At 40.0% G+C, this 22,110-nt stretch overlaps 1 protein-coding gene and 1 pseudogene across 4 annotated transcripts in view; both read right to left on the reverse strand.

Moving 5' to 3' along the window:
- Positions 1-2,117: 2,117 nt before the first annotated feature.
- On the reverse strand, positions 2,118-8,854 carry LOC105522158 (annotated as a pseudogene). Its single transcript, XR_001003395.1, has 3 exons — positions 8,764-8,854; positions 2,637-2,783; positions 2,118-2,569 (listed from the first exon to the last, which is right to left on the reverse strand). The product of XR_001003395.1 is annotated as a peptidyl-prolyl cis-trans isomerase A-like (transcript).
- The window catches only part of RNF149 (ring finger protein 149), a 32,815-nt gene continuing 14,598 nt past the window's right edge, over positions 3,894-22,110 (reverse strand). The window contains exons 2-7 of one of the 3 annotated variants that reach the window (XM_011956588.1): positions 21,838-22,088; positions 20,845-20,913; positions 15,972-16,054; positions 12,924-13,020; positions 8,764-8,959; positions 3,894-4,631 (exon numbers count right to left, since the gene is read on the reverse strand). In XM_011956588.1, coding sequence (XP_011811978.1) covers positions 4,588-4,631; positions 8,764-8,959; positions 12,924-13,020; positions 15,972-16,054; positions 20,845-20,913; positions 21,838-22,088 — 740 coding nt within the window. In that variant the 3' untranslated portion in view covers positions 3,894-4,587. Of the gene's footprint in view, positions 4,632-8,632; positions 8,960-12,923; positions 13,021-15,971; positions 16,055-20,844; positions 20,914-21,837; positions 22,089-22,110 lie in introns of those variants that run through there. The other 2 variants (XM_011956587.1, XM_011956589.1) reach the window with 2 other exon arrangements.

Below are 22,110 nucleotides of genomic sequence, written 5' to 3' on the forward strand. Positions count from 1 at the left end.
ATCCATGTCCCTACAAAGGACTCAAACTCACAAAGAGACTTAGACTCCCATACATATTCCTTAAACATTTTAAGGGTATCTGGAAAATTAATGTATCAGAAGAACTTTTTACACATTCGTTAAAATTTCAGCACCCTCCGTCTACTAAGATGTTTTACTGATTTCACTTTACATCTTATCTTTTTTTTTGCAATCACTATTGTTCTTACCAGGAAAATCCCCAAGACACTTCCAAGAGTACCTGTATAATCCTGGATCTGATACCTGCAGTCAGCCCACACAAAGTCCTGGTGTTCCCAGGCTTCTCACTAGCCAATAATACAACCCTACAACTCAGCAAAGAAAAGCATGGGTTGTTTTTTTTCCCTAAGGTTTAAATGAATGTAGTGCAAATACTTTTTTCACAACTTTGCTGTACAAAGAGGGCAAGTCTCCAGCTGCGTGGCTGATTATGACACAGTAGAAATTTCACTTTTATAACTAGTAATCCAAATGTTAGTATTTTTGAAAATATGGTGACAAGTGTTTTTTAAAAAACTTTTAAAACTTAATTAGCTGGGAATGTCGTAGGTGGCTTTTCTAGTTGACTATTAAGTCACAGAAACACAACATATATTAACTACAAAACCAGTTTTGGTTTGAGTCAACATCCTCTGCTTTAGCAAATCACAAAGTAGGGTTTATACCAAGCCCACAGAAACTGCTTTTGACTAAAACATATAATTACCTCAAGTTCTACTTAGTAATATGTATATAGTGACTTATAATTTCAGCCTTCATTGAGCAAATAAAGTTCAACGTGCTCAAAAGAAGAGACTATTGCCAAACTAAGCGATCTTACCAGGGAATTTGGTTACACTGGGTATTTCATCCCCAGTATGTGGGGACAATCACCTATTCCTAAAGGTCTATTTTTTTTTTTTAAATAGTTCGGTTCTCTTTGGGATGCCTTTCTTGACCACTCCCATGGCATGAAGCTTCCAATCCTGCTACTGAGGTCAGACTAGTGGTTCGCTTCAGGAAATTTTGTCATCGTGTGCCCAGAGAGAGCAAACTGCTGATGGAGACACTGCAATTCGGCCTTTTCTTGTCATCATTCCTCAGTAGCTGGAGGGAGCAGTCTTTTGGGAAAGGCTGTGTATTCGGGATCCCTAAAAAGATAGCACATGGGGGGATTATTACCTGCCAAGTGGTGTGTATGTTTACACCTCTCTGGCCCTTTAGTTTTCTGCTGGGACACCCAGAACGCCAGTCCAGACACCGAGGAGCCGAGGAAACAGGACAGCAGACGGGGCTGTGGAGAGCGGCACAGTCACGGGCAGTGTCTCCTTCGCCACGCCACCCACGGTTCCCACAGTTAAATACTGGTCTTCATTACACGTGAACACATGGCTCTTATGACAACTGTTTGGAGGAAAGTGATTCATGTGGTAAATAATTAAATGAAATCTGATTATACATTCCCCCAATTCTCTGCATCTTATCAACTTAAAAGCTTTAGCAAAAACACTAATATTTGTCCCTTCCTTTTTTTCCCCCCCCCTTTAACAGGATCTCACTCTTGCCCAGGCTGGAATACAGAGGTGTGATCACGGCTCACTGCAGCCTCAACCTCCTGGGCTCAAGTGATCCTCCCACCTCAGCCTCCCAAGTAGCTGGACTACAGACGGGTGCCACCATGTCCAGCTGATTTTTTAAATTTTCAGTAGAGATGAGTTTTGCCTTGTTGCCCAGGCTAGTCTTGAATTCCTGGGCTCAAGAGATCCTCCCATCTTGGCCTCCCAAATTGTTGGTGTTAAAAGCGTGAACCACCACACCTGGCCTGTCACTTCTTTATCGTGTTAATTTTCATCTAAAAAAACTTCTATCAATGAAAACTTTTTCCATTCAAAGTACCAAAAAGTTTTCTTCTCTTGCTAATTTCTTTTTTGCTACTAAAGACTTGTGTTTCTAGATATATGACCGTAATTATTCCAACCTCTCCAATTTATAATTTAGTGTTCAAGCTTTTAAATTAAGGAACACTACGTTTGACAGCTGCTGATTAAGAAACCACACTTCTGTAATGATCAAAAACAATTTACCTTGGTCTGGCACGGTATTTTTTTTTTTTTTAAAGAAACACCAGTCAAATTTATTACAGTTGTCCACAGTTAGCAATGGTGATCTTCATGCGAATTGCTGCTCTTGCCATTCCTGGACCCAAAGTGCTCCATGACCTTCACAGTATTCATGCCATCTTTCACCTTGCCAACGACCACATTTGCCATCCAACCACTCAGCCTTGGCGTCTTGGCAGTGCAGATAAAAAACTGGGAAACGTTCATGCTGGGTTCAGCATTTGCCATGGACAAGATGCCAGGACCTGTATGCTTCAGGATGAAGTTCTTGTCATCAAATTTCTCCCTGCAGATGGACTTGCCACCAATGCTGTATGGCGTGTGCAGTCACCACTCTGACACATAAACCCTGGAATAATTCTGTGAAAGCAGGAACCCTTATAACCAAATCCCTTCTTTCCAGTGCTCAGAGCACGGAAGTTTTCTGCTGTCTTTGGAACTGCAAACAGCTCCAATCTGCTAACATAATTTTATGGATTAGATGAACAGTCACTTCTTGGTTTCTAGGTCCCTTACGTCAAAGGAGACACAGCCCAAGGGCTCGCCATCGACAGCAATGTTGAAAAACATGGTGGGGTTGACCATGGCTGGAAGCAAGGGGCTCCGGGTGGCAGCAGCTTCTGCAAAGCTTACAGCCTTCTTTTCAAAAGTCAGCTTCGTTAGCTACTCGGAAGAATGACTAATTGAAACATTTTCCCCTAGTATTTCTTTTCTTTTCTTTTTTTTTTGAGACGGAGCTTTGCTCTTGTTGCACAGGCTGGAGTGCAGTGGTGTAATCTCAGCTCACTTCAACCTCTGCCTCCTGGGTTCAAGCGATTCTCCTGAGTAGCTGGAACTACAGATGTGTGCCACCAGGTTCAGCTAATTTTTTGTATTTTTAATGGAGACAGGGTTTCACCATGTTAGCCAGGATGGTCTCGATCTCCTGACCTCGTGATCCACCTGCCTCAGCCTCCCAACGTGCTAGGATTATAGGCATGAGCCACTGCACCCAGCCCTCCCCTAGTATTTCTTAAAAGACAAAGAGCAGTCTACTCGCTACAGAATCAGGATGTATTTTCCTATTCATATTAAACTACAGAAGGTAGATTCAAAGGCAATGGCTGCTACGGAAACCTACTTGAGGCTGTCTGCTAACACACACTCAGTGTGCAAAGCAAAACACATTTTCTGCTTCAATAACTCCTCATACTGCATCTATCTGTAGAGTTTATTTCAGTAAAAATGTTCACTTACCATTTCACGAATCAAAGTATTAAGTAGCTTGAGAAAATTATATAAATCCTTATATCCTATATATGGCTATAAAAATAAATTTATAATTTTAAAAACTGTTTTAAATAAACATTTTTTACCTACCAACTAAAGATATAGAGTAACTAGAGGCAACACAAGACTACAATTCCACACTCAAAAAAATAACTGCCTTATTTTCCTGACTTCTACCTCCAAGAAGTGAGAACAGCAGAGTGTGCGTTTAATCACTTTCTAACACTTAGCGGTCTCCAAAAGCTCTGCATTAGCCTGCTCCTTTGACCCAAAAGAACAGCAAGCAAGTAAAAAAGAAGAAATGGTTACCAAAGTCATAGTATTAAATCTGCTTAAACTCTAATCAAGAAAACTGGTTATTTCGAGTCAACAATAAAAATTAAAATTCTACATCTTTCGCCCTTTTAATTGTAAAGATTAAATTGTAACTGAAATCAATATAACCGATTCTCAGTCTGCCTACTCATTTTCCTTAACAAGGCAATGAAGAACTTAATGCTCATGTGCAATACAGAATCTTAGGTTTTTATTTGTAGGAAAAAATAAACAGATTTCCCTCCCCATCAAGGCGTCACAAGAAATGAGGCAATAAAGGGAAAAATGCAAATCCTAAAGTCATCTAGTGACTTTCTCCTAATTCTAAACAAAGAAAAAGTGCTCTCAGGTTTTGAAATCTCCACATACAACACAGATGGGCAAAAAAGCTACAAACATCTCAGTTACAAGTTTCAAGTTCTTAAAAAAAAAAAAAAACCAAACCTTTCCTCCAGGGAAAGCCCATGTGATCAATTACCGAACTGAATTATACAGTTCCACTTCAACTAGTCTAAAATTGAGGTGCTTAGCCAAAACCTTGAAAAATAGAATTAACCAGTTTTTTACAGTACCGTAGCAGCCAGTCTATGATACAGAAACACCACCTGTCCTTTACATTAGAGTACTTGCCCCAGTTGTCTTTGTAAGTCTGAAGCAACACACTGTTCATGGTAAATTTTAGTAGATAAATATATGAAGACTAATCGAAAAGTCTCTTTAAGAAGAAAATATCTTAGTCCTTTGTATATCAAATCGGAATCTAATAGGTAAAATAATATACATTATTTTCAAATATACAAATTATGTGCTAAAGTAAAAAAAAATAAAATGTCCTTTAGTTCAAGCCAAACTTCTGCCGGTGCCACTTCAGTGGGCACGTGCGCTAGGAGATGGGTCCTCCATGCCGAGAGTCACTCCTGCCGGCTTCTGCAAGAGAACGACACAAGCTACTCCACCAGGAGAAGAGGACAGCATATTCCGAGCTTCAATTACACAAACACAGTTACTCACTTGGAGATAATTCAAGATGGTAAACAGAAAAATTGTTTTCTTTTTTTTGAGATGGAGTCTCACTCTGTTGCCCAGGCTGGAGTGCAATGGTGCCATCTCAGCTCACTGCAACCTCCGCCTCCCAGGTTCAAGCGATTCTCCTGCCTCAGCCTCCTGGGTGGCTGGGATTACAGGCGCGCACCACCACACTCAGTGACCTTTTGCATTTTTAGTAGAGATGAGGTTTCACCATGTTGGCCAGGCTAGTCTCGAACTCCTGACCTCAGGTGATCCACCCACCTCAGCCTCCCAAAGTGGAGAAAACACCTTCTCCAGGGTCTACCATTACATGCAGGATTAGAAGCATGAGCCACCACGCCCGGCTAACAGAAAATTTTAAGTAAAACATATATGGAAAACTGATAACCCATTGACAGTCAACAAGAAAAACTGGTAAACACCTTTGTCGTATGAGGAGTTTTCTAGCATTAGCCTAGCCAACATTCATCTCATCAGCAGATCAGTCTTTAAAGACAGTCAGAGATGGTGGTACCACAGGATGTTCCCAAAAGTTGAACAAGTAGCTAAGGTGATGGTGACGCTGCCACCAATGAAAACAATAGCCAGTATTTATACTGACCCTAAGAGGTAGAGATTAACACGTCACCAGCCCTGGTTTATAGATGGCAAGGAAGAGGAGGAGCTGGTACTGAAATCCAGCCAGTTGCTATTACTAGGTATACAAAAATCACTCCACACAAAAGGCTCTTAGAATAGAATACTTCCTTAAAGATAGCAGCAGAAGCCACTACTTTTTATTTTGCCAATTTAAAGTTTCTCTTTTGAGACAGGGTCTCACTCTCTTGCCCAGGCTGGAGTGCAGTGACATGATCACAGCCATGGCTCACTGCATCCTTAACTTCCTGAGTTCAAGTGATCCTCCCACCTCAGCTCCCCAGACAGCTGGGACTACAGGCACACGCCACTATGCCCTGCTAATGTTTTGTAGAGACAGGGTTTCTGCACGTTCCCCAGGCTGGCCTCATGCGATGTAATCTGCTCCCCACCATCCCACCTCCAAAAGTGCTAGGATTACAAGTGTGTGCCACCAAGTCCAGCCTAAAGTTTCTATTAAATGGTGAAATAACATAAGTAATCTCAAAATGCTTCCTCTTGCTTTATAAATATAAAATGTGTATTTACTGTTTAAATTGACAAAAATTGCATATATTTATGGTATACAACATGATGTTCTGAAACATGTATACATTGTGGAATGGCTAAATCACACTAATTCATGTGCATTACCTGACATATTTATTCAAAGTGAGAACATTTAAAATCTACTCTTTGGGCATCTTTCAAGAATACTATACATTGTTATATGAACTGTAGTCACCATGCTGTATAATGGAGTTCTTGAACTTACTCCTAACTGAAACTTTGCACCTTTTGACCAATCTCTCTCCAATCCCCCCCACACCCAATCAAATATTTTGCAATCCTCCACCCATCCAAATATTTTGCACTCCCTTCAAGGAGGTGAAGTAGGTGGAGAGTGACGTAACTGGACAGTGGAAGGTGCACTTCCGCAGGAAAACACCTTCTCCAGGGTCTACCACAGTAACTTCCACACTCATTTCCTAGTTGCTCCTAAGAGTCTAGTAAATGTTTTCTCAACTGTAAGTGAAACTACATTTTATTCTGGAGGTATTAATGCCTGATTTTTCTAATTTAGTGTTTTTCAATTTATATTGTTACCGTTACAAGGCTGAAAGAACATTAACAGATAAAGTCAACTTGCTGATGCACAATACTTGGGAATTTAAAAAAAGGACAAAGAGAGAAAAACAGAATGTGAGCCCCACATGGGGTTGGGTGGGGACATGGGGGAAACTGGCTGCTTCGGAAGGTATCTGACATTCTGCTGCTTTGGAAACCTAGCTGCTACTTCCACCTTCTTTATTTCTACCCATGATTTCAAATTTTATTATCTTTGTTCTAAGAGGGCATTTCAGGACAGCCAATGGTAAACTGTAATGCACTGCAAGTTAACAAGGTACCAAGAATGCAGAAAACTCTGGAGGCTGCTCTTGAAGGACATTTAGTCAGAGTAATAGTCTTAGTATCTCCAGGGTGCTCATGTACTAGAGAAGGCAAAGTTAGTTTTCTTTCTGGAGTTGGAAGGCAATAGCAAAATCACACAGGTACGCATTCTGGCTCCATATAAAGACATTTTTAAAAGTAAGAGCCATTTACCAACAGAACATGCTGCTTTGTAAGGTGGTCCAGTCTTAGCTGGAGAGCTGGTTAGGAGAATGCCTACACCAATCAATCGCTACAATTTTATAAATCTCCGAAATCTATTCTTTTTTCTTCCACAATGCATTCTTTTCTTCCTCTGGTGCTGTTAATACTTATATTGTAGTATTTCTACCTATTTTTGCCTCACAGATCCTAAATGTGCCACAAAGAAACTGACTTAGTTTCAATCTTACTGCTTTGGAAAAATATGCTTCCTCTTCTAGGATGACAAAATTCAAAATCTGAAGCATTAATTCTTCCCATTTAAAATAACCTTTAAGTGAATCCAATTCCAATAAAAATTCTGATGAGATTTTCTTTTACTTGGCAAAATGGTTTTAGAATTAATCTTTAAAAAATGTAGAACAGCCCAGGTGTAGTGGCTCATGCCTGTAATCCCAGCACTTTGGGAGGCCAAGGAGGGCAGATCACCTGAGGCCGGCAAATCATTTGAACCCAGGAGGCGAAGGTTGCAGTGAGCTGAGATCACGCCACTGTACTCCAGACTGGCCGACAGATCTAGACTCCATCTCAAACAATAACAATAATAATAATAATAATAATAATAATAATAATATAGAATAGCCCAGGAATTTTTTTTAAAAGAAGAATAAAGATGAAGGAATTTGCCTTGCGAATATCAAAACATATTATTTATAATTATTATTCACTAAACAATATTAGGACAACTGATTAAACACTTAGGTTTAACAAGTGGAATAAAAGGAAAAAAATAGATTAGTTAAATCTCTCCTCACACCTTAAACTATATATACTAAGATTTCAATGTAAAATACAAAACCCACAAATACTAGCAAAGTACAGGTCAATATCTTTATAATCCTAAGATAAGAAAGGCCTTCCTAAGTCAGCATGCAATCAAAGGCAGAATCATGAGAGAACAGGAAACTAAACTACATAATTTCTATCTGGAAAGTACACTGAAAAGCCAAAGGATACAGAAATTGGGGGAGAAATACACAAAATATATGACAAAGCCCTAGTATTTTCAGTGTATAAAAAGCTCTAAGGATCAATATGAAAAAATTACTATCTCCATAAAAAAATAAGCAAGGGATAAAATAAGCAGTTCATCAAAGAATAAAGATGACCAATAATCTAAAAAGAGGATTAACCTCATCGGTAATAAAAAAAAACGCGATTAGTCTAGACAACATGGTGAGACTTCATCACTTCAAAAAAATTTAAAAAGTTAGCCAGATGTGGTGGCACGTGCCTGTGGTCCCAGCTACTTGGGAGGCAGAGGGGGCAGGACTAGTTAAGCCTGGGAATTTGAGGCTGTGGTGAGCTGTGTTCTCATCACTCTACTCCAGCCAGGGTGACAGAGCAATACCCTGCCTCAAAAAGTAAAACAAAACACACAAAAAAAACCAAACAAAAAATACATGCAGTTCACTACATTTTACCTATCAGAGTGACAGAAAACAATTAGACAAGTGGTAAGTATGTATACATAATGATTTCAAAGTGCTAGTGATAATAACACCCAGGAATAGTTTCAAGAAATTATAGAAAATTCAAAATGTAGTACTATGTAGCTGTAAAAAATCACCTACTTATCAACATAGAAAGAGCTTCATACATTAAGTAAAACGTAGGTTATATTTAATTCCTGGTTATTTATTCTTTGATAGCTCAAACTCAAGCAATCCTCCCACCTTAATCTCCCAAAGCACTGAGATTACAGGTGTGAGCCACCACACCTGGCCACATGCCATTGTTTTATAATTTGCACACCGCTCACCTAGCAATGCCGTATTTTCCCCTGCATCTCCTTTAAAGCTGGCATCGCACTGTGGCTCAGATTCAGCAGGGGAGGCTGATGGTGGACTGCTCTCATCACTTCCGTCGTCCTCTGGTAAAGTTAGACTCAAATTTGCAGCCAGATCCCTTCCAGAAGATTCTGGAGCAGGCATGTCCTGGACATCCCCAGCCTCTCCCTTGAGAATTAGAACAGAAGAAAAACATGATCAAAGCTTATCTATCATCTGGCTCGTAATTCACACACGATATTATGTACTTCTATACAATGAATCTGGCAAAAAGCACAACAATGTCTCCCTTATCTAGTATCACAAGAAAATGAATTCTTCCTCAACAACCAACCTCCTAAGGCCTACATGTTTTTTATTCTAAAAAACATTTCCCCTCCTTGATACAAGCAATGCCATCTTTTAAACTATTGACAGAAAGTGAAGCTTTCCTCCACTTCCTTGCCTTCCTGGACAGAGGATATGAGGCCATAGCCATGAACTCTGATTACTGCCCTGTGCTGGTTTACAGTGAGGCACTAGGGTTTCAGAGATAAACAAGGCTTTTGAACAACAGATGCCTTCAGACTGTATTATTTTCTTGAAAAAGTTACTCTGGCTCCTTCCATATAGACAGGGTGTTGATCAGCTGTAGTTTGCCTTCACCTTCCCTCCCGCTTCCATTTGCTGCTTTAAAGAAAGGAAAACAGTGAAAGTAGAGGGCTGGAGACACTATCAGCAACACTACATTAAGTCTCGACATTTGGGGAACAGCTAGAAACCTTATTTGATTAATACCAGAGTCAAAGCTGTGTTGTAAGTGGATGGAACTCCTGGTAAAGTGACTTATTAGATGAGGGGTTGCTGTAGGCTCACTATGACCATCTGGCTCAGCATCTCACCATTGCTTCAAGTAAAAACACCACTCACAGGCGCTCCACCTCCCTCCACTGGGCTGCGCCCCCAACAGCCCTGCTCCACCTGTGTTCTAGAACCTGCCCCTCCTGCCTCACCAGTAACGTAACACCCTCCCATCCCTGCTCCTGACACACGAAGCAACAAATTCCGTGGCTGTGACATCACCACAATACCCAAACTTCTGCCAGCCTAGCCCCAACCTGTTTACCTAAATATCTGCTAACTTAACTACCTGCCAACCTCCAACCCTGTCTGTTCGCTCCCCAGACATAGCTTTAGCCTCAAGACTTTGGTGTGTCTGACAGATAATGCAACACCCAGCTCAACTGCCCTCTCAAATGTACTTGCTCCACCTTCCAATTTCTACCTGGCAGCAGGGCATGTGACCCCTCCTCTGTGCTTCCACAGGCAGCACTTCAAACAGGATTCTTTGGCCATGTTGTGTCTGTGTGCGTGCCCTGACCCCCCACCAGTCCAGAAAGTGAAATCCTCAAGAGCCCTTGAGGGGAGGGGCTGTGTCTTACTCATCTTTGTCTCCCCAGAGCCAACTGCAGATCTAGCACCTTAGATGTCATTTCTTTGACCCATCCTTGCCAAATGAATGAAAACAAGTGACAAGGATGACTGAAACAGCTGTAAACCTTTAAAGTCTGTGTGGTAGACTGAGGCTGACTCTCACTACAGTTATGGGGAAACAGAGAACTAGTTACTACAAGAGGGCACAGCATGGCTAACTAAAGCATCCACTGCAGGAAGGGGTCAAGAGGTCCACAGAAAAGGGTGTACTGTCTAAAGATTCAAAAGTCAAAGACAAGACAGTAAGTTTCTGAGGTTTAATGTTACTACAGGTTCTGTTCATCAAAGAATAAATTAGGCATTCTGGGGATATATATTCTAGCTTCCTGAAATTAACATTCAACCTTAGGTGAGATGAAGAGTCTTCATTTTTAATATATGAAATATACAGCTTATTTCCACAAACAAAACTCATGAGGATTAAAGTCCCTGTGCTACAGTCAGTGAAATTCCTTTCATACAAACATCCAGAAATGAAAAGCATGTTAAACTACTGACTGATGAAGAAAACAACTTAGAATATGCTTTAGAGTGTATCTAATGAAGGAAAAGAGTTCTAAAACCTTGCCAAGAAAGAAATCCATCTAGCTCCCTGTATGCTATATGCTGTCCCCACAAACGCTCATCCTCTCTTCTAAGCTACAGTTTCTGCAGTAAAGAGGGATGAACCAGGTTCATTAAGAAAGCATGTTATGCCATGCTAAACACAGCTACAATTATTGAAAACCATGAATATGTGAAGAAATTCTAAAAGAGAGACAAATTTTCTGGACGTCAAAATAGTCTCAGTTTCCAGTAAGACCGTTCTTGAACACTGACCTCCACCTTCCTGTGAGCACACAGTGAAGGCATTCTGGAACTCACATTTAAAAAACAATTCAGTGGCCAGGTGCGATGGCTCATGCCTGTAATCTCAGCACTTTGGGAGGCTGAGGCGGATGGATCACTTGAGGCCAAGAGTTTGATTCCAGCCTGGCCAATGTGGTAAAACTCCATCTCTACAAAAAATATAAAAAATTAGCTGGATGTAGTGGAGTGCACCCGTAAGCTCAGCTACTTGGGAGGCTGAGGCAGGAGAATCACTTGAACCCATGAGGCAGAGGCTGAAGTAAGCCGAGATCATACCACTGCACTCCAGGCTGGGCGACAGAGTGAGGCTGTCTCAAAAAAAACAAACGAATTGTAATTCATAGAGAAAGACAGCAGTTGTTAAGGAAGCGGTCTCTTAAGCTAAAAGATGAGGGGGCATTTTAAACAGACTGCAGTCTGGGAAATAAGTCTTGTTTAACGGGTCAGTTCTTTGATGATGCCACTATAGAAGCTTACATGACCATAATGGCTTAAAGCTGCATAAAATGATCGTCATTAAAAAAAACCCAAACTGCAGTTTCTAATTCCACAATAAACTCTATGAAAAACTCTAAAAATATGTTTAGCAACAAGACGATATTTGATAAATTATTTTCCCCAAAGATCTTTATTTGAAAAGTTTTTTTTTTAATTGATTGAGACAAGGTTTCACTCTCATTGCCCTGGCTAGAGTGCAGTGGCACGCTCTCAGTTCACTACAGCCTCTGCCTCCCAGACCCAAGCGATCCTCCTGTCTCAGGCTCCCAAGTAAATGGGACTATAGGAGTGTGCCATCACATCTGGCTAATTTTTTTTTGTATTTTTAGTAGAGACACGGTTTCGCTATGTTGGCCAGGCTGGTCTTGAACTCCTGACCTCAAGTGATCCGCCCACCTCAGCCTCCCTAAATGCCAGGATTACAGGCATGAGCCACCAAGTCCGGCCTAAAACTGTTTATCTTCTAAATGAGAATATGTTGAGACATTAATAGATTGCATGAAGACTCTAAAACCAATAAAAAAACAACCTAAACAAAAGTATTCTTTCCCTCTATGTTCCCCTCTTTGGGTAGGGTAATAGTTAAGTGCTCAGACCCTGGAATTAAGCAAACTTTATTTGAAAGATGATTTCCCATTAAATAACTGTATGACTACAGGTGAGTTATTTAGCTTCTCTAAGCTCAAGTTTCTAATGAGTAAGATGGGAATAGTGACAGCACTTATATAGCAACTGTGAAGATTAGACATAACAAGGTATGGAAGGCATTTGTTCAGCACGCGGCTAGCTACTCCTGTGATTTCCTTTTCATTTTGCCCCTGTGACCATCAGTGATGAACCGACTTCAATGCAGGACAGACTGCCCCAGGTCTATCTGATTCTGAAACCTAGGAACAGGGAGTAATATTTGATGTTAAGAAGTATTGGCTTTGGTTTCTTCACATGTAGAATGCACATATTAAGCCAGACAACCTATGGGGCTCCTTCCTTTTCAAATGTTTTATGATTCTTGTTGATAGAAAACTAGCGTATACACATTCTGTGGTGCAGCATATCAAAACCCGTTACTCTAAGTAATTACAGACTCTCTGGGAAACATCTGAGCATGCTGTTCTGTCATCACAAATCTATTTCACTGATTTTTTTGGACTGCCTTAAGAAGTCATTTTTAATAGTGAGGAAATTTTCTTCAGAGAACCACAGAGATATCAGGAGCCTTTCGCCTGTTCCTCTTGTTTCTAGTCAATAATGAAACTGAATCACTCAGGAAGAACTGGGGCAGAGATTGAATATAAACAAAAACGTAACAAACCCAATATCCTAGGGCTTTGATGACATCAAGTTTACACATTGGACATGTTCGGTGATCCAAAAGCCATGGGTCAATGCATATTCTATGAAAAATATGCCTAAAAGAATTAAGTATGTGTTAATCTTTTTAAAATCAATGTTTATATAACTTATAAAGGAAATAAGACATTCTACCAACTCATCCTCTCATTACAAGTTAGCTGACGTCAAATCAACATTCTCGTCTACTTACTTATCATGTCGTTATTCTCTCTTCCATGTGAAACAGAATCTGGCACTTCTAGGGAAAATTTCCCTTCACCCTACAAAAACCATGGCTTATTTATGCCCTCACACTAGGTTGTACATTTTTACGTGCCTTTGTAACTTATTTGAAAAATTTTTGGGAAAAAACATGGCATAAATCAACTAGTAGTAATAAGTAAACTAATACTAAACTGGCAGTACCTTATATAAGTCCATAAAATGACTCAAATGGAAATACAACAAAAATATTAACAGATCACCTTGCGGTGGTAGGCTTACGCAATACTTTTTTTCTCTCTTACACAGTTTTGTATACACTCCATTTTTCTATAATGAACACTTATCACTTTCAGAATAAAAAAAAGGCATATATATTTTCTTCTTTTGCTGATTTGTCTCAGTTGGCTAACTTTTCCTCCTGTATGATAAATCTATTTTCTACAGGTGATGAAGAAAAGGAGTTAAGATTATAGTATGGGTTTCAGAGCCAGACAGGCTGGGCTCAGACACGAGCATGCTATTCAATGGCTGGGACTCTGAACTAGGTCCCTACACTCTCTGCCCCACACCAGGGGCTGAGGGGCACATGCAGTGTGTGTACAACTGCGCCAGGCACAGAGCATACTTGGTCATTGTTTGGTATTATTACTGTTGTTTGAAGACTTTTTTTTCACAAACAGAAATCTACTAGTGGAATTAAAAGTAACAGTACTTGCGGCCAGGCATGGTGGCTCACGCCTGTAATCCCAACATTTTGGGAGGCTGAGGTGGGTGGATCACCTGAGGTCAGGAGTTCAAGACCAGCCTGGCCAACAGAGTGAAACCCGCTCTACACTAAAAGTACAAAAATTAGCTGGGTGTGTTGGCAGACACCTGTAATCCCAGCTACTCAGGAGGCTAAGGCAGGAGAATCGCTTGAACCCGGAAGACGGAGGTTGTAGTGAGCCAAGATCACACCCCTTACACTCCAGTCTAGGCAACAAGAGTGAAACTCTGTCTCAAAAAAAATAAAAAAATAAAAAAATAAACCAGTACTTAAGAAATAATTTTTACAAAAACATAAAAGGAACATGTTGGCTTTATTGGGAAATTTGTTACCTAAATAAAGCACAGGAGTAAATAAGGGAAAAGTCAAAACTCCGGTAAGGAGACCAGGAAATGCGCACATGTGCCTGCATTTGAGGGTCAGGTCCAAACTCCAGCTTAGCCACCAGCACGACCTAGCACTGCTTGTCTGTGCAGCTTCCTGGACATTGTTTTTAAGTTAGAATGACTTGCCCTAAACCAGCCTGGAGTAAAAACTCTTCTCTCTACTTTAATAACTTTCTACATGACATGATCCACTTACACTGACCCAATCCAGTTTATTCAGTACCCATCGTACCAATCACATGTAAATGTTTGTAGGTTTAAACCAGCTACCTTTAGTCAGGAAACTTTCATTTGGTTACCCTGATATGCATGGCTGCATTTCCTTCACACAGTTATCAATCTACTATAAAGTACCTGGATATATACTAAAGTACTCTGCAAACAAAGCAAAATATAATTATATACTGACTTGTGACTTGCTTCTAATAGCTGTGAAGTATAATTAAAATTCATCAGACTTAAAATATACCATTTCTGCACACAAAATGAACCCTTTTAACAAAGCAATTCTTTTAAAAAAGTTATCAATTAAAGTATCCCATTACTTTTTTTGGAGACAGAGTCTTGCCATGTTGCCCAGGTTGGAGTGCAATGGCATGATCTCAGCTCACTGCAACCTCTACCTCCCAGGTTCAAGCAATTCTCATACCTCAGCCTCCTGAGTAGCTGGGATTACAGGCAGGCGCCACCATGTCTGGCTAATTTTTGTATTCTTATTGTAATAGAGACGGGGTTTTGCCATGTTGGCCAGGCTGGTCTCAAACTCCTGGCCTTAAGTAATCCACCTGCCTTGGCCTTCCAAAATGCTGGGATTACAGTCATGAGCCACCACGCCCACCCTTTCATTCTTTCCATTTTTTTTTTTAAAGCAACTTCCTGCTACTAAAACAAAACCCTTAGTGTAACCAGAATAAAGGAAAAAAAAAAATTTTTTTTTTTTTTGAGATGGAGTCTCTCACTCTGTCACCCAGGTTGGAGTGCAGTGGCGCAATCTCCGCTCACTGTAACCTTTGCCTCCCGGGTTCAAGCAATTCTCCTGCCTCAGCTACCTGAGTAGCTGGGATTACAGGCGTATACCACCACACCCGGCTAATTTTTGTATTTTCAGTACAGATGGGGTTTCACCATGTTGACCAGGCTGGTCTTGAACACCTGAGTCAGCCTCCCAAAGTGCTGGGATTACAGGTGTGAGCCAGCTAGGAATACTGATTTTAAACAAGCTTAGAAGGAACGCAAGTCCAGGGTGCAAATAACAGCAAACTACTGCCCTCCCCAACCCACTTCCTTTAGGCTGTTTCAGGCCCTTCTCCCTGGTCCCTCATTTTTCTTGCTCCCAACACAGCTTACTTTTTGCATTGCTAAATGTATAACGTAATTCCTACGATTCTGATAAAGCCTTGCTTAGAAGACTAAAAGCCAATCTATGACAAAGATACTTAACGAGTCTTAATGTAACCTAAGAATCTCCTAGGTAAAGCAATCTTAAAGAGCAGTGAAGACATTACATTTAAAATCCAAGCTGCTTTTCTAAAAAGAGGAGATGATCACAAATAACAAGATCTTCATATCATAAAAAACAAATAACTATTTTGTCAGACACCTAAAACTTGTCAAGTAATTTTTAACATCTCAGTAGGTAAAAAGAACATACTTGCATGGCAGAATTCTAATAATATCCTTTACTTTGAAATTTTCAATACACACTGCACAATTTTCAGCATCAACATCAATTCCCTGTAAAAGAAAAAAGAAAGTGTTACTACATTCTTGGTACATAGTATATCCCTTGGTAAACTCACTACATCTGGACTACAACAATGATGAATTCCCTTCTACAGTGGTACAACCAGCGTAACTAAAACACAAATAACTGTACTTAGTGTTTACCACTATTAGGGGATTATCTAAATAATATGGTTGAAAAGGAAAAAATTTGTCTGCCTAATCAGATATGAACAGTGTTTAAATACTAATACACTGTTCATATGTAATTACTGTATTTAAAAACATATTTAGCCACGTGTACCACCTGTCAATATGGAAGCAGTAAACATTTTATTTTATTTATTATTATTGTTTTATTTATTTATTTATTTTTTTTTTTTAGGGAGACAGGGTTTTGGCCAGGTGCAATGCCTCACACCTGTAATCCCAGCACTTTGGGAGGCCAAGGAGGGCCGATAATGAGGTCAGGAGATCGAGACCATCCTGGCCAACATGGTGAAACCTCGTCTCTACTAAAAATACAAAAATTAGCTGGGCATGGTGGCGCAAGCCCGTAGTCCCAGCTACTCCGGAGGCTGAGGCAGAAGAATCGCTTGAACCAGGGAGTCGGAGGCTGCAGTGAGCCAAGATGGCGCCACTGCACTCCAGCCTGGGTGACAGCGAGACGCCATCTGAAAAAAAAGAGACAGGGTCTCACCGTGTTGACCAGGCTGGTCTTAAACTCCTGGACTCAAGCGATCCTCCTGCCTCAGCCTCCCAAAGTGCTGGGATTACAGGCATGAGCCACCATGCCAGATGTTTGATTTTTTTATGTAGATATTGTTATCAAAGACTGTATTAAAATGAACTTTCACAGCCAGACACAGTGGCTCATGCCTGTAATCCCAGCACTTTGGGAGGCCAAGGCAGGCAGATCATGAGGTCAAGAGATTGAGACCATTCTGGCTAACATGATGAAACCCCGTCTCTACTAAAAATACAAAAATTAGCTAGGCATGGTAGAGCATGCCTGTAGTCCCAGCTACTCAGGAGACTGAGGCAGGAGAATCGCTTGAACCCGGGAGGTGGACGTTGCAGCGAGCCAAGATTGCACCATTGCACTCCAGCCTGGTGACAGAGCGAGATTCCATCTCAAAAAGCAAAACAAAAAAAAATAACTTTCAACATTTAAAATTATATGTTTCAATGAAAGTAAATACTATCATTTATCATATGCAGGGGAAAACGATGAAATAATTTTTAAAGTCTTTAATCATGGTTTGCAAGTATATACATTACTGTGAATGAGTCTACAAGGAAATAAAAATTAGACACCACTAGTCTCTCTAGAATGGAATATGATGTAGACCGAAGAAAACATTTTTGTACAGTTTAAAATGTTTAAATACTAAGCAAGTGTTCACGGGTTGTTAAAAAGTATTCATGTTTTAAATGCTGTAGAAATGCAAATGTCTGCTATATTATAAAATAAATTACTTTTCAAACACAAAACTTAGAATGACAAATTAGAGTAAGTTACCATTTTTCATCTAACTACTTAATAAAGGTACAAAGAAACAAAAATTGCTGGGGAGAAAGTAGTCTTATGACAAAATGTCCACTTCTAAGAATCTATGGGTCATGAACCTCTTTGGTGGTAATCAGCCCTCCCTACTTCTCTGGAATAACTCCTGGATCTACACACCTGGTCTCATCCATTAACCAAGGCAGCCAGGGCCACAGCAGCCATCTGACGCAAGACAGGCTAGCAGGATTCTCCTTGCCAGGATGCTGGGGTAGAGACTCAGGGACTCCCAATCAGTATCAGCATATGGCTGCAAATTTAGGCAGTTCATTTTATGGAACACAGTTACACTGTTCTTATGTAATTGCTGTATTTAAACATATATTTAGCCATGTGCACCACCTGTCAATATGGAAGCAGTAAACATTTTATCTTATTAATTAATTAATTAATTTTTTGAGACAGAGTCTTGCTCTGTCACCAGGCTGGAGTGCAGTGGCATCATCTTGGCTCACTGCAACCTCTGCCTCCTGGGTTCAAGTGAATCTCCTGCCTCAGCCTCCCGAGTAGCTGGGACTACAGGCAGGCACCACCATGCCCAGCTAATTTTTGTATTTTTAGTAGAGATGGGGTTTCACCATGTTGGTCAAGCTGGTCTCGAACTCCTGACCTTGTGATCTATCTGCCTCGACCTCCCAAAGTATTAGGATTACAGGCGTCAGCCACCACGCCCGCCTACTTATTTTTTTTAAGAGACAGGGTTTCACCATGTTGCCCAGGCTGGTTTCAAACTCCTGGACTCAAGCGATCCTCCTGCCTCTGTCTCCCAAAGTGCTGGGATTACAGGCGCGAGCCACTGTGCGAGACCACATTTGATTTTATATGTAGATATTGTTATCAAAGACCGTATTAAAATGAACTTGTAACAACATTTAAAATTGTATGTTTCAATGAAAGTAATCATATGCGGGGCAAAAATGATTAAATAATTTTTAAAATCTCTAATAATGGTTTGCAACTTTATACATTACTGTGAATGAGTCTACAAGAAAATAAAAATTAGACAACACTAATTTTTATTTTCTCTAGAATGGAATACAATGTAGTCTGAAGAAAACACATTTTTTTGTACAGTTTAAAATGTAAAATTACGAGAAAATCTGTGTACAGCTGCTCTACAGCTTACCATGGGGTCACATCTCACTGAATCCATTGTAAGTTGAAAATATCATTAAGTGTAAAATGCATTCAATGTACCTAACCTACTGAACATCACGGCTTAGCCTGGCCTACCATAAACATGCTCAGAACACTTACATTAGCCTACACTTGGGCAGAATCATCTAACACAAAGCCTATTTTATAATAAAGTACTGACTCTCATATAATCTACTGCATACCATACTGAAAGTTAAAAACAACACTTGAAGTATGGTTTCTACTGAATGCGTATTGCTTTCACACTGTCATAAAGTTTAAAAATTGTTAAGCCAAACCATTGGAAGTTGGGGGCCATCTGTATATACCTCATGGATCATTTAGGAATCTTCTTAAAAATATATACACCATAAGGCTTTTTTGCAAGGCTCCTCTTTTTTTCAACCATTATTTTGACAACTTTCAAGAAACAGTCCCTAGAAGCATATTTTCAAAATTATTCTGTATGGGAAGAGGATAATATCAATTTACTTGTGTTCTCAAAGATTCGATTCAGTAAATTAAACAAATACATCTATCTACGTCTTCTTACACTTAAGAACTTCGATTTCCAGCCAGGCATGGTGGCTCAAGCCTGTAATCCCAGCACTTTGGGAGGCCGAGGCGGGTGGATCACAAGGTCAGGAGATCGAGACCATCCTGGCTAACATGATGAAATCCCATCTCTACTAAAAATACAAAAAATTAGCTGGGTGTGGTGGCGGGCGCCCATAATCCCAGCTACTTGGGAGGCTGAGGCAGGAGAATGGTGTGAATCGAGGAGGCGGAGCTTGCAGTGAGCCGAGATTGCGCCACTGCACACCAGCCTGGGTGATGGAGTGAGACTGTCTTATTAAAGAAGAAAAAAAAAGAACTGCGATTTCCTGCTAAGGAGGCAGAAGGCATGTTCCAAGAGGAACGTAAACCACATGCTTGTCAAGTAACTGACTATGCTGAATGTGTGCAGAGTTTGTCACAGGCATTAACTGGAAACTCTATCCCTAAGGACCTTCTGAGTGATCTGCAAATCAGATACTAATCTTAAGCCATGAGATGTGATTTTTTTTTTTTTTTTTTTACTTTTTCTGTTCAACACATTTATATGGAAAGAAAACAATACCCTGCACAAACTGTTAACATTGAACTGCAGTACGAAAGCCATCAGCAAAGGAATGGTAGCCACCAATACAATTCTCGAAGCCTCATTAGTATCAATTCCAAATTAAAAAAAAAAAAAATGAAAGGTCTGTAAGCTAATGTGTTATTTTTGCTTTAATCCTTTAAGGTAAAAGAAAGAGATATACACCATAAGTGCAGGTACTCTTTCTTTCTGAAGGGGAGTAGAGACTGGAAGGTGGAACAGATTTTTGATAACTTAGTGAGATAACAAGAAAATCAAAACAGCTACACCAAGTCATAGCTGCAAGTCAACACAATTATCAACATTTTACAGCACACCAGAAGAACTATGAAAAGAATAAATACTACGCATTAGCAACACTTTTCCTTTTAAGGCATCTATTCTCTAAGAATCTGAGCTTCTAGATTCAGGATTTGTCCTATTTCAAAAATGCTATAAAATTCTGGTATGATTTTGAACTTTTAAGTGTCAGATTGGCCATGTCAAAATGTTTCCTTTTCCAAAAGTAGTTTTAAAAATCTCTTTTCTCTCCATCCCCACAAATGCCAACATGTTCTCCCTGTAACTAAAGGAGTGGACACATAGTCTCAGATTTAACAGAAATGCACTGAAGGTATCAAGGGCTGGTGAAGACTGTATGCTCCTCCACATCTTTATAGTGATCTGGTTCTAACCAGCACCACTTTCTTCACTGCTGGGAATGTCAGAGCTGTCCAGGAGGGCAGCAACCAGCCACTGTGGCTCCCAAAGTGCTTCAACTGTCACCAGTGAGGGGCTCAATTTTAAATTAAATTCATTTAAATGCAAATTGCTATATGTGACTAGTGGCTACTATATTAATGCAGGTCTGGAAGGCTCTTCTCAATGGCAAAATATTTCTGCCAATCCTTCTTTAAAATAAACACGTACAGCATATTCTCTACTCTAAACCACAAAAAAAAACCATGAAAATATTACCTTTTCTCCATGCTTTACAGTATGAAGTAGAAGCTGGCCAATAACTTTCTTAGTTTCTTTTCTCTGGCTCTTGGGTGGGAAAATATTAATATAGTTATTGAAAAATTTAAATTAAATCACTATTTTTCTTAAAAGGCACAAATACACATAAGCATATAGAAAACATTTCACTTGAAAGGCAAAGTCAAATGACTATACTGAAAATAACTTTTAACGGCAAAAACCGCAATTACTTTTGCACCAACTTAACAAAAAAGCCCCCAAACAACAAAAGCCATTCAAGTCTTAATATGCAGAACAGCCATATGTAACATGAAGAGGTATGTGACCAAGAGTACTGATTTTCAATTTCTTTTCTGAAGAAGAAACCACATCTTATGTTTAAATATTGTCAAGAAAGTAAGCAGCTAAGGATAGGGGTACCATATGCTCATCTACTCAAGTACCTAAAAGGAAAAGGCCTCTTCCTAGTACTCAAGACAGAAGAGTCCACTTTCCACAATGACAGAAATAAGAGGGACGTTCAAAAGGCCTGCCTTGGGAAGCCACTGGCTCTCTGACGGCCCTTCTCTTCGCTGTCACTGAGACAGATAAATGGCTTTACTACAGCTCCATGATGGAGACAGAGAGGCCCCCATTTCCTCTCTGCTCCTCACCTTCAGGTCTCATCAGAGAATGAGGGCTACCTAAGGACAGGTCCACCCTTAACTCAGGCCTTTTCATCACTCCTTTGTGTCTGGCAAGGGACTAAGAGGGTTCCTGCAGGAAACAAATGTGCAAAAGGTAACCCAGACTTAAAGGTATCTAATTTCCCACAAAACAAAAAACTTAACATAGTCCAATTAAAAAGTGATTTCCAAACAGTCATGTGAATACTTAAATAATCTAAGCAAAAATAAAAGAATATGGTCAAATGTAACTTCTAGGAATACATACGGAGCATATTTATGAACTATCTTTTAAAAATCAAAATTCAGAGTTATCCATCATTACCTGACTTCCAATCTGAGAGCCAGTATATAGGAAACGCTGTATATAGTAAAATATTAGCCAGGCTAACGAGATAATCATCATGGTGATGAAGGCGATGGCCACAAACACCACAGACTGACCGCTGATGAACTCCTGTACGTGCCGAGTGCCAACCCCTATGGTCATCGTTACTGGAATTCCTTTCTGCACCAGCTCCAAAATTTCTCTTCCTTTTGGATAGCTAATCATAATGACCACTATATTTCCTGTTCCTGTAGGAAAGAACAAAGAAAT

This window comes from Colobus angolensis, unplaced genomic scaffold (assembly GCF_000951035.1).
Source record: "Colobus angolensis palliatus isolate OR3802 unplaced genomic scaffold, Cang.pa_1.0 Scaffold42, whole genome shotgun sequence".
NCBI lineage: Eukaryota > Metazoa > Chordata > Mammalia > Primates > Cercopithecidae > Colobus > Colobus angolensis.